Genomic DNA, 13,623 nt, shown 5'->3' on the forward strand with positions numbered 1-13,623 from the left:
CCCCCCAATCTCTTTCCACCTGTTTCCTCCCCTTCCCCCCATTCCTTCACCCTATTCCTGTGCTACTGCTCTGGGCTGGGCTCCATGCCTGAGGCTGGAGTGGGGATGGAGCCTGTTGGTGCCAGAGAAAAGGTAAGGGAAGATGGGGAGAAGGGCAGATGGGGAGGGAAGGGGGGAACAGGTTGTGAAGGGCAAGCAACGGGGGCAGGCAAGTGGATCAGGGGCATGGACAGCAAGGGGGAAGCTGCTTCCCTCCCCCCTTCCAGTGCCTGCCTCCCTAAAACTGTGACAAATTTTAAAATGATTCTCCAATAATTAGATTTATACATAGAAAACTATAGAAAATTTATAAATGTGTTATGTATGGAATCTGATTGGGTGGGGGTTAAATTTAGGGTTGTCTTGGATTCAGGTAAATACGATATATCTGTTTAAACTGATGTTGCTTGTGCCAAGTCCAGAACATTAAAGGTTCAGAAGTAGGGCTAAAAAGTGATTACGTTCAAAATAAAGATGTGATTTGCAAATAAAGTTTTTGGTTTTCATGTATTTTGTTCAGTTTCTTATAATGTTACAAATTTCACTCTTACTAAGTATAGTCATTCTGTTTAACAGCAGTGAGCGGAAGAGCATCTGCAATGTCAAACACTCCTACCCATAGCATTGCAACTTCTGTATCCCAACCCCAGACACCAACTCCAAGTCCTATCATTTCTCCTTCAGCCATGCTGCCAATCTACCCTGCCATAGATATTGATGCACAGGTAAGCCTGAAATCAATGCTGCTCAGATGTGTGAAAATACTTGCTTCTACATAATCTGTAAATCACTCTTAGTAAACAGTTCAGTTTTATATTTAGTTGTAGAGTGAATTGGTGGAATATGAAAGGCCACAGAATCCAAAGGGACAGTTGTAATGCAGTCTTCTCTGGCTGCAGTACAGGTGAATAAAAAGCAGGTTCTGTTTTTGGCTGACTGATCATTTAGTTTTCGTTTTCTCTTGCCTGTGCAGTAACAGCAGATCAGTTACATGATGAAGTGATCTTCTGGTTATCACAAAGATATTTGACTTCCTGCTAGCAGAAATAACTCTTTAGAGCCAGGTGGCATGGCTTTAGGTTTGTAAGGGTTACTGCAAACCACCACAAAGCCATCTTCCATCATCGTGCTAGCTTGGGAAACAGTCCAAACTTGATACCAGGCTTTGATTTTCTCTTTCCTCACTGCATTAGCATTGTTTCATGTCACTACGAACTGTGTTGTTCTCTTGAATTGCTGTAATACCACTATAGGTCACTGTACTATAAAAGCCTAACTAGTAATGTCACAGCCATGAGGGTCTCATACAGTGATATTAGAACCAACAGAATATAAAAGTGGATGCCTGCTACAAAAATCAAGATGTTAACAATAGAGTTATGGGAAATTTATGAAAGGAACAATTTGTGTTCCTTCAACCCACTCCCTTGTTCAAATAATATATTTAGTTTACCAGTAACCACCTGAGGACCATTTGTGAACTTCAGCCTGTGAGCTTAAGAACTACTGTTTTAGTAATAACCTCTAGGGAGTAAATGTGCTGCTTCATTAAAGAATGATCATCTCACTGCATGGCTTTCAAAATGTTTCCTGCTTATTTTTTTCAATGAAATTAGATTACTTTCTAAAGAAAGAATAAAACATGGTATTCTAGCTACACAGTCTTTTACCTTTCATTGCTCCCCAGTTGTCAATTGTTCTTTAGCATAAAACTCTTAAAGCAAGTGCAAAATGTCAGTGCTTGTAAGTGGTACATTTCTGGATCTCTAAACTGATGAGAACAGTGAGCTTTTTTAATGGTTTTATTTATTCATTCTGGTCCAAAGACTTTTGGAACAAGGTTTCGCCCTGGGACAAGACAGAATAGCTGAGGGTAACTTAGATTTGATTCTTGAGCTTTAGGAACTGAAATTAAAAAAAAAAAAAGTTTAGAGATGTGTATTTAAATGATTGAAATCCAGACCTTAATTAATCCATTTGACTTAGAAGGTGTGAAGTTTCCATGAATCTAGAAACAAAATTGAGAAAACAAAATATGCTTATGTGTTAACTTTGTCCTAATTCTTTGTCAAATACTTATAGCCACAGCCTGTTTCCCTTCTAAGTCCTTGTAATACAGATTCATAAACAAGTATAAAAGACAATGCTAGTACTGGCCCAGAAAAACAATCCTGTCACTTCAGTTATGGTTTCTGTAGGTTTTGCAGCAGTTGAGCCCTAGCATTGTAACTCCTGTAGAAGTAATTATAAGGTTGGCAATTCATTATTTTTATTTTTAATTTGTTATTTTGATAAAAATTGAAAGCAAAATGTATGCTCCTCTCGTTACACTAAAGCAGTTCAAAAACAAATTGTATTGTAGTCTAAGCTGCTTGACTGAAACCATGTCCTTTAAAATTAAACAGCTTAACAAAAACCAGATAAAATCTCATATTCCTATAAATGCCTATTAAATCTGTTTTCAGTGCCAACCTCAGAAACAAATGTCTATTACTATAAGGTTCACAGGAGGTCTTCCAGCTGTTCCTTGAAAACTTAAAAATGTCCTGGGCTTATAAAAGATTTGTCTTGTAATTGAGACAATTATCACTTGAAAACTTAAACACAAATTTCCATTTATTTTTAAAGTAAAAGATTTGTCTTGATGTTTCTTCTAGACGGAGAGTAATCATGACACAGCATTGACACTTGCATGTGCTGGTGGCCATGAAGAACTAGTACAGACACTGCTTGAGAGAGGAGCTAATATTGAACATAGGGACAAAAAAGGTAGGCATCCCAGTGTATTGGTGAATATTCAAATCCAGTATCATACAGTACAGCAAAATGACAAAATGCTGGAAAAAATTGCAGTTTAGTGTGTTGTTTATATTAGATTTTATTTGTGGATTACATAACCAACTTTAAATTATAACTCAAATAATGTTTTAAAAATAAATGAAGACGGGCTTTTAGAGACCCCTTTTGTTCTGTTCCAGGGTTTACTCCACTTATTTTGGCTGCTACCGCTGGTCACGTTGGTGTTGTTGAAATCTTGTTGGACAATGGTGCAGATATTGAAGCTCAGTCGGAGAGAACCAAGGACACGCCCTTGTCTTTGGCTTGTTCAGGGGGAAGACAAGAGGTGAAGTAAAATTTACTTTTCATAAGGAATGCTTAGAAACAGGTTACAAGTTACATACTTCAGATTAAGAGCAAATTAAGCTCCCATGTTACAGGTCATGATACCTTGACTTCCAAAACACCCCAACCTTTAAAGGGTAGTTTTAAAAAGTGTATAATGCTGGTATGCACATTTAGGCTAAGTTATGCTGCAGTGTGAACAATGTAAGAAATATATAGTCCTTCCTTGCCAACAAGTTAGACCTAAATTTTGAGATGTTTTGGTGCTGATTGATGACACTTAAATATTTAAAAGGTAAAAGTATATTGAGTTAAATCTGAAAGTGAATTCATTTAGTCAGTGTAGTAGCATTTTCAGCACATGTACATTGTTGACAGTGTACAGTTGACATGTACATTGTTGACAGTACATCATAGAATTTGTCTTAAGAATTTGGGAGGTTTTCACACTTTTGGTGTTCAGAGGATTTTGCTCCCAAAAGGAAAAGGGTTTAGTTGTCTGCTGCTACTTTTGAAACAGCAGCGTTACCATCTCAACTGAACATACTGCTTACGTATCCAAGAATAATTAAGATCTTCTCTATCAATAGCGCAGGTATCCCATAGCCATTATTTGAAACCGGTAGATGTCTTTTAACACTATTTAAAAAAAAAAAACTTTTCTGAGTAGTTCTTTATGTTATGTTACTATTAATGTTTTCCTTGTAGTTGCTGTTGTGTGGCTGCCAATGTCTTCAGTGTTGATAATTTCTCAGCATTATGGCTTCTAGCTATTTGCTAACTCAAGAAGGGAAAGTCATGTGTTTGATTTTGAGAAACTTGTCAAAACTAAAAAAACACCCCCCCCGCCCCCCAAGTTTTTATTTTATCCAATCCCATTTTTAAGGCGACTTGAAAATATCAAAATATTCTCTTAGGTATTGAAAGTTTTTCTTCTTCACCAATTAAGGTGTTATAACAAAAGGTTTTGTGCTTCATTAGCCTGTGCTTGAAGTCAGCCCTTTAAGAGCTATTTAGAAAGCCCAATTGGAGTTTACCAAAATACTTATCAAGACCATTATCTATAAACAGCTTTGTATTTTATACATTGTATTTATATTGTAAACATGTATTTGTATTTCTATCAACACAGCTTTAAAATCAATTTTGTCCCTATTTGGCCACATTGTTCCAGCTGCCTATTTTGAAGTTGATTCATGGAGCAAGAAAATATTACCATAACAACAAATGCTGGCAACAAATATTTTAGAGAATCTGGGGTTCAGAAATCAGTCTGTTCTGTGGGCAAAGGGGGAGAGGTAAAGGGGAGGGGGGGAAGCAGTACAGTTTTCTAGCCTGAATAATAGCAAAGTGTTATTATCATCTTAAAATTTAAGGATAAAGATTCTTGATCACAGCAATGCTTGAGTTAAGAACATGACGCTTCCAAAAAGCTATCAAATGATTGATGATCAAACAAGAAAGTTAAATAATTAAAGATTTATTTTCATGAGAGTTCACTTTGTCAGGGTTCATGCATTCTTTGATCATTACCACAGAATCAGTAACTTTGTGAAATTGTGCCCCAGAAAACTGAGCTTTATCCTTCAAAGTGGCAAAAGACACCTTAGAAGTGTGAAGAGTGTAGTTTTGTCTCTTGGTATACAGACTGGCAGTAGTAGTTGAAGTAGTACTGTCTTCCAAATGAGTTTTCTGATAACTGACTAATGACTTATTATGGTCTTAACTATTTCAGTGCTCACCCTTGCCTTGTTAGTAGAACAACATAAAATTAGACAACTGGCACCACACAAGTAATATAAAAAAGCCATGTTTTGGTTTCAAATGGACAATAGGGAAGCCCTCTGATGCAAGAGAAATATTTGCTCCTTTAATTCTGCTGCAGCTGGTGGTGGAACCAAGCCATGCTCATCCTCTGCTAACATAGTGTCTATTAAATATACATTAAACCATAGAATAGTATAGCATAGCTTGGAGCCATCCTGCAGTTGTTCTTAAATCTTAATTGGGGTCAGAACTAGAAATGATTGACTCTGACTGCTAGGAAGTTAAATTCTCTTGCACCAATCAGAGCTCAGCCATGGGAGAGGATCCAGCACAATGAGTTTCTCTCTCAATCCCTCTCTAAATGCCACAAAAGATGTATATTAAAAAAACAAAAACTGCCTGACAATTTTCACTGTGCAGCTATATATAGCCAGTATGAAAACATAGCTATACCTTGTCCATATGTTGAATGTGAGGACACCAATTATTAATTTAATATCAAATAAGGGAAGGCACAGTACTGGTTTATTAATTTTTACATTTAGTTTAAATATCTTCAGTTTTTAAAATACAGAACTGCAACAGAATTCACTCTCTCGTACAGCCTGCTGTGGAAACCTCCCTGTAGAAAGCAAGTCTAGCTGGCTGCAGAATATGGAGGACATTGACCACCCCACTCACAAACTTAGAGTAAGGAAACTGTACTTGTGAGAAACAAAGTGTTTGTATTGTCCCTACACCTCACTGGCTGGAGGAACTGAACAGCGGTGCTAATTTGTATGTGTGCTTCCACTTTTTAAGAATAGACATAGCAGTGGCAAGGGAATCACTTCTGTATTTGTTGCAGAAAGTTTTGTGCAAAGGAGTAGTTAGAATAAATAGGATGAAGGCTAAGCAACCCATGTGGTTGCACACCAGCATCCTGACTGAAAATGACTATATTTAGCATCCTTTGTTTCAGTTTAAATTATAATCCAACAGGGAGCAGTAGGAGAGAAAATGCTTAATTTTCACCATTCCTAAAAGTATACTTATTTTGACTATTAATCTAACTAATCAGTAGGTGAAAAAAATCCCTCAAATCTTTTGGATTTGCTGGGCCTAAGTATGTAACTGAAGTGGGATGCTGTAATCTCTTCCAAAGAGATGTTTTTTTGCAGGATGCCCATTCCATACTGTTCTTTCAGTTTTTTGTTACTCATACAAGAAAATATTTCATTTATAAATACTTTGGATTGTTGAACTACTTAGATTTAAGCACTGTTTTTTCTGGGTTTGGGTTTTTTTTAATCAGTTAATGTATTTAGGCTCTTGCCCAAGTCATCTTTTCATGTTTAACTTATTTTTGATGTTGCAGGTTGTGGAATTGCTGCTAGCTCGAGGGGCAAATAAAGAGCACAGGAATGTTTCTGATTACACACCTCTAAGTCTCGCTGCTTCTGGTGGTTATGTGAACATAATCAAAATCCTACTAAATGCTGGGGCAGAAATAAATTCCAGGCAAGTTCCCTTTTCCCCTGATTCATAGCTTGGTTCTTACTAAATTTAAAGGAAAAAGAGAGAGATAAAAACCCTTATTTGATGACTGAAGTAAATAAATCCCATTATTCTTAAAGCATTGAATCATGATACATGATTTAGAGGAATGCTGAGTCTTACCAGTGGTGGTAGTCTTTATCTAGGTCTAGAGTTAGAACAGCTTGACTCAGCCTTTAGAACATTCATACCATTTTTATTCCCCACTGTATTGTTCCTTCAGATGGTACATAAGAAAATTGATGTTTTTGTTGGCTACTCTGAATGTTCAAAAGGCAATTCTCTCTGCAGAATGTTGCTAATTTATGGTTACTTAGTAGTGCCAGACCTAATTTCTGTTTGCAAACACTGTTCCAAAATGAGTGTCTGACACTGAACAGAGGAGACAAATTGGATAACCTTTTAAATGCTAGATGGAAAGTTGTTTACAATTGAAAATGTTTCTGTTGAACGTGTTAATCATTCTTTCTTTACATCCTTACTCTGCAGTCTCAGCTTTTGGGCTTCCAGGCAGCCAATCATTCTCTCCTGTACTGAAACTTATTATTAAAGTAGATCTTCAGTCTGTTTTGCAGTTTTGGAGGACTCAGCCCTGCCCTTCAAAGACAAAGTAATAGGTGACCCATTTAGTTTTTTTTGCCTTCCTGCATTTGCTGGATGGTAACTTCAAACGTCTCGGCAGCGGAGGAGAAATTGAAATCATAACTATAAACAAGGCTTCTCAGTCCAACCCCAGAGACTTGGGTTTGTGCTGCCAGGGGAGGGCCTTAAAAGGAAGGGGCCCTTTGCCCAAGCAATCAGTGTAACCCGTGCTCACCTTTTTCAAGTGCAGTATGAACGGGCAGAGTCAGGCAGTGCCTATAATGCCTGCTACTCCTGCTTATATTCATGGAGTACAGCAGGGCTTCTAGATGTAGATTTTACTTTTCTGCAGCTAGGCATGCGCTGCTGTGTAGGTAGGTGTATTTGTGGAGTTTCTTTATGCAATACAGCAGAGGTTTCCAACTCAAATCAGTTGGAGGGTTGCATTTCCTTCTTTTCAGGTGCCTGCCCGCAGACCCCACCTTTCTGACTTTCGCGCTGGCAGCCCCAGTGGCACCATGGGCGGAACTCTGCCACAGTGGTGGGGCTTCCTGTGGCAGGAGCCAATACTTTGAACTTGCAGGGACTGTCGTACAGTCGGTTTCCTGGTGGCACCAGCCAGTACTTGGACTTTGCAGGGACTGTCGTACAGTGTGTCATGCATGCACGTCTGCTTAAGTGGAATCTCAGGAGGCAAGATTAGCTCTGTCCTCATGGGAAACCTAAGGCTCTGGCTGCTAGGGGTGCGGGAGGGAACTTTGCCTGCAATGCTGCTGGGGCTTCCAGCACCCTGGCTCTGGCTGTTGTGGCAGGGCTTCTTGTGGTGGCATCCTACATCCTAATGAGGGACTGAGTACTATCAGCAAGTGCATTGTGGGCAGAAGCTTTGCCACCACAGCCAGAGCCCTGGTTCTAGACGTGCTGATAAGACTTCCTATAGCAACAGCACTTGCCCTGGTACTTGTTGGGGGGCATGGGTGGCCAGAGCAATAATCCACGAGCTGAATGATTGCAGACCAGATCATGCCAGCTTGTGGAGCCATGTTTGACACCCCTGCAGTAGAAAAGGGCCTGTTGCAGGAGATCCCTCTGGGACAGGGTTTGCATCTTCCCTCTTTTGGTCACAAGGTGCAGCACAACCTCTGACTTAAGGATTTAGCTCTCAAGAACCTCGAGAGAGAGGTTTTTTTTAAACCTGCTTTAGTAAAGCAAAGGGTGTGCAGCAAGTCCAGCACTATGTTCTTGGATCTGTTCTTGCAGCAAATGACTCTAGACCAGTTTTCCTGCTTTATTGGCTGCTTCAGAAATGCAGGCAGAACAAGGAGAGTTTTGAGTCGGTACAGTGTAGAAAAGACGAGACCTACCCCACCTTTTTACACAGTGTCCATGGAAGGTTTTCCAGTGACTGACGTGGGCCCTTTTCCCTTTGTTTGCCAAATCACTTGCAAAGTGCAGGACATTTTACAGGTGGCAGAAACCTCTTAGGCAAATGACATAACTAATTCAGAGAGTGATCCTAGGGGGCCTGTGGTCATCTTTCGATACATTCTTAGTTCTCCAAATTGAGTGCATACTTTAGGAGAAATGTGTTGCAAATTTCAGTTGTACATCAGTAGCAATGAGTTAATATTGTGATACCATATTCCTCTTGGGTGTGCAAATTGATATTTTAATACTTACCTAGCATGTCCATTTTCATATGAGAGACTTAGAAGAAGTTTCCATTTTTCCATGACTTTTTTTTTTCTCTCTCTCAGAGTGGTAATAAAGGTTTTTGTGACTTGTTGATGCATGCGACAGGTTTTGGGTTAGCTGAGGTATTGCAGAGCATTACGGTAATACCAATTCTTGAGTTAGTATTGAAACACATTTTGTGTTGGTCTGGCTGCAAAGGCAGTTATTCTATATTTTTGAAGGTTATTTTAAATAGACTGACTCTGAGCGGGTGGGTCACACCCCTTCTTGCCAATAAATGATAGGTCAGATGCTGCCTCCAAAGTTGCAGAGAGGTCAAAAATCCACTTTAACAGCTCCTTGAATAATAAGATTTCATAGACAGAAAACTTTCAGGTTAGTAGGACTACATTTTTCTATTTTGACCTTCCTGTTTGTTAGCTGTAGTAGGTTCAGAATTATCCCTCGCAATTTGGTTTCTTTTTAAACTGTACATATTTCATTTGTGGCTGAAAGAACTTCTTGACTTTAAATCCTTCAGATTAAAGGACTGAGCAGAATGGCTAGCTTTTTTAAAAAGTGGTATCCTTATAGGAAAATCAACTGTCAGAATCATTCTTATAAATGCCACCATAAGTATTAAAGAAGAACCACCATTTATAATTTTTTCTAAGCTTGAATAATTTTTATTTTGGGAATTTTCCTTTTTGACATAAATATTCTGATATTCTTGTCATATACGATAATCACAGTGAACCTGTTTTTCCTCACTTTTTTTCAGAACTGGTAGCAAATTGGGTATTTCTCCTTTGATGTTGGCAGCTATGAATGGGCACACTGCTGCTGTTAAGTTATTATTGGACATGGGCTCTGACATTAATGCCCAGATAGAGACCAATAGGAACACAGCACTGACTTTGGCCTGCTTCCAAGGAAGAACTGAAGTAGTTAGCCTACTGCTTGATAGAAAAGCTAATGTTGAGCATAGAGCTAAGGTAAGGGTCCAGAGATTAGTCTTTCACCTAAAACTTATCTCAGAAAAGTGTTACTCCTGTGTTTTATGTTCCAATATTTTCCATGTGTTAACTACCTGCTTACAGAACATTTTGCATGTGACTACTGAAACCAGTATGGAAGAGGCTGTGTGTTTAATAGCTCTTTTAAAAGAAAAGTAATACTGTTTGTTTTTGTTTGTTTGTTTGTTTGTTTGTTTGTTTGTTTGTTTTTAAAGGCAGTGTCCTATACATATATATGATATAGGCATATACACAATATAAAAGTAATGGATTTTAAGTTTTGGGATTTAATTTAATCTTCAAATGATTAAAAGCAGTAAGAAAAATAAATATGTGATCATTTTAAGATAATTCTAACTGTAGGCTTTCTGCTTTTTTTTTAATAAGAAAACTTGCCTAACTTGCATATCCAGAAAGAATAGGGTAGAATCCTGGCGGGTGTAGACACACTTGCATTTAGAGCTGTTTCAGAAAGGGAGCACTACATGAAGCAGTGTTGAAGTTGGAGTGGTTTTGCTACATTTAACATCTGTGGCCCTTTAAAAATATTTAGCTTTTGAAGGAGCTCCCTATGTACACGTATCTATACCAGTGGTCACCAACCAGTGGATCTCAATCCACCAGTAGATCTCGGAGCCTCTTGTGGTAGATCTGTTAGTCTCTTAGAGTCGATCCGAGGCTGGGTTGGGGGCCTGAGTGCCCGTGTGCATTCGCGTGTGTGCCCCAGCCCAGCAGGTCGGTCTACGGGGGAGGGAAGGGGTAAGGGCTAGATCAAGGCCCCCTGCGGTAAGGGACAGTGTTGCAGAGGTAGGAGCCAGGGGCAAGTTGTGTGGGCCCCTGGCTGGGTGTGACTTACCTGCTGAGGAGGCGTGCCCCCAAACAATTTTTTCTTCCTCTGCCTCTATGTGCCCCCCGCCCCCTGCTTCTCTCCCTACAGACTGGGGGCGGGGGGCAGTGCATAGTAGATCTTGGGTTGCTTTTAAATGCCAAAGGTGATCTTCTGCTTCAAAAAGTTGGAGACCACTGATCTATACCCTAAGTGTGCATTAGACCCATCTCCTGGGTTGTGTGGGGAGGAGATGCTTCTCTGACAAGCTGACTGAACTACAAATCAAATGACATATCATGGCATCCTTGGCTGCTGGACCTGAAATGAACTTGTTGTCCAAGGAATGTTGGACGATTCTTGTCAGATCAGATTCCCCTGTTCCCTGGCTTACTTAAATAGAAGCTATAGATTAAGAGTTAAACTCAAAAAATATGCTTCTATGCCAACTGTTTGGCTTGAAGGGAAAAATCCAAGACAAATCTGCCCATCTTCCCAAAACAATACATTGCAGATGTTCCTGCACTGAGGGCTCTGTATGGGAACAGGAAACACTATTTACATGAGCTCTGCAGCAGCACATTCCATCTTTTCTACCTGCTACCCACTAATTGCACTGGTGTGAAAAGCCTAATACTGTAATGAGTTAGTAGAAAGCTTCTAGTCCCTCTGATGCTGCAGAGCACTAGGACAAAGACTTAACCATGACATCTTCATGATTTGGACTGAAAACCTATCAATTTCTGATTGAGTTCCATCAGAAATTCAACAATCACCATCCCTCCATCTGACTATCTCTTGACTACTCCGGTACCAACATCTCCTTTTTAGATACGGTGATCAGCATCCATAATGGCAAAATACAGACCTTGTTATACAAGAAACCCACAGACCAACATACATATATGCGTAGAACCAACAATCGCCCTAAACACACCAAACAAGCTGTGATACATAGCCAAGCCCTCAGATACCACTGAATTTGCACTTAGGAGAACACCCAGGATTGCCACCTCACCAATCTTAAAAAGGTTTTCACCCAACAAGGACACTCCTCCAGAAAGATAAATCATACGTTTGAAAGAGCCACCCAGATACCACATGAAGAATTGCTGCAGTACAGAAGAAACCCCCACAGATCACACACCACTGGTTATGACATATCGCCCCTTCCTCGAACCCATACAGAAAATCCTCAAACAATTGCAACCCATACTAGAAAAAGACCCTATTCTTAAAGAGATCGTCCCAGAGCCACCCATCTTAGCATTCAAACAAGCACCGAACCTCGCTAGTATCATCACCAGAAGCAAACTTCCTCAGGCCTAGAACACACCAAATGGATCCAGACCATGCCATGACAAGAAATGCAAAACCTGCCAACACATCTGCACCACCCCCACAATTACTGCATCCTACAACAGAGCCATCAGCATTCCTAGATCTCACAGCGGCACCTCGAGAAATGTAATATATCTCATCCAGTATGCCAAATGCCCTGATAGAAAATACATAGGAGAGACCAAACAACAACTGCGCACCAGAATGAATGCACACCGGAAATCTGTCAAAGACAAAAATACCCAATTACCTATAGGGGCACATTTCTCGGCCTCAAAGGACTGGGAGTGGACACTGGCAGCAACATCTGTTCATTCCTGTAGAGTTTAGAAACAAGGAGTTTATTGCTCTGTTTGCTTAAAAGCCTCAGGAGAGGAGACAGAGCAAGTCTAAAGGTTTTGGAGTTGGAAGGAACCTGCTGCCTCCTGGCCCTGTGACCTTGAGATGAACAGAAGTACAGAAGCAGCACAAAGGAGCTGAAAGAAAGTATACTTCTTTATTGAAAGGTAAGAGTTTAAATGTCTTTGAATTCAGTATATTAAACTATATTTTAGCTGCATTAGTATATTTTCATAACCTATGTAATTCATCATTGAATTCCTACTAATCTGATGTTTTGTGACAAATCACTCAACCTTAGCAGTGAGGTGAGGCCTGCAGGACAGGGAAGTTGTTCACAGTTAACTCTGAGAAGGCCTCTCCTCCATCCATTACTAAATTTGTACATGCTGTAGCTTAGTGTTTATATATGCAAGCTAGCCACTAAATTACATTTTTCTTTTTTCTCCCTCAGCAAAATGGTGCGACCAGCTTCTAGCATATGGAAGCATTTCCACACTGCAAGTTATTATAAGAACAAATGTGATTTGCAAATACTGTCAAATGAAATATGGATTTCCAAATGCTTTTAGGATGACCAAACACATCCTTGTATGTAAGAAGTGTCCTGCAGACATTAAAAAATCCTTCAGGGGTGTAAGTGAGGAGGAGGTAGATCATGATGATGAAAGTGCAAGTAACTCCTTCCACATTCTCGATCCAGAAATCCTCCTGCTGCTGCTGCTTCTATAACATCAGCATCACAAAGGGTTGCCCAATCAACATCCTCAAGTAACAAAATATTGCAATCAAGTATATACAAAAGACTCTCAGTAGCTTAATTTGTGGACAAGATGACCCCTAAAGTTTAGGGAAAAATTGACCAAGCTTTTGCAAGAGCAATATATTCTTCTGGGACACCGTTGTCAATACCTGAAAATGCATACCAGCAGGAAGCTTTTAGATTACTAAGACCATCATACTGTTTGCCCAGCAGACATTCTGTGAGCAGGCCTCTTTTAGAGTTGGAATATGAATGTGTAATGCAATCTGTGCAAGGAAAAATCAACAAATAACTGTCTTGCAATACTTACAGATGGGTATACAAATGTGTGGGGAGAAGGAACCATACACTTTGTGATAACAACACCTCAACCAGTTCTTTACAGAACCATTGAAACAGGAGAGAACAGGCATACTGCAGAGTATATCAGTGGTAAAATATGGGAAGTCCTACAGAAGATTGGGAGTGGTAAAGTATTTGCTTTGCTGACTGACAGTGCAAGTAACATGAAAGCAGCATGGGAGATCATAATGGATAAATATCCATATATTACTGCAATAGGATGTGCATCCCACGGGCTAAACTTGCTGCCCCCACCTGTGGCTGGCAGCACCTGC

At 39.7% G+C, this 13,623-nt stretch overlaps 1 protein-coding gene across 9 annotated transcripts in view; it reads left to right on the forward strand.

Moving 5' to 3' along the window:
• The window catches only part of ANKRD17 (ankyrin repeat domain 17), a 137,965-nt gene that overhangs the window by 91,726 nt on the left and 32,616 nt on the right, over positions 1-13,623 (forward strand). For 6 of the 9 annotated variants that reach the window (XM_025198057.1, XM_025198059.1, XM_025198060.1 and 3 more), the window contains 5 exons: positions 616-764; positions 2,697-2,808; positions 3,018-3,163; positions 6,287-6,429; positions 9,503-9,716. In XM_025198057.1, coding sequence (XP_025053842.1) covers positions 616-764; positions 2,697-2,808; positions 3,018-3,163; positions 6,287-6,429; positions 9,503-9,716 — 764 coding nt within the window. The remainder of the gene's footprint in view (positions 1-615; positions 765-2,696; positions 2,809-3,017; positions 3,164-6,286; positions 6,430-9,502; positions 9,717-13,623) is intronic. The other 3 variants (XM_025198058.1, XM_006018767.3, XM_025198062.1) reach the window with 1 other exon arrangement.

The sequence above is a fragment of the Alligator sinensis genome, unplaced genomic scaffold, assembly GCF_000455745.1.
Source record: "Alligator sinensis unplaced genomic scaffold, ASM45574v1 scaffold222_1, whole genome shotgun sequence".
Classification (NCBI taxonomy): domain Eukaryota; kingdom Metazoa; phylum Chordata; order Crocodylia; family Alligatoridae; genus Alligator; species Alligator sinensis.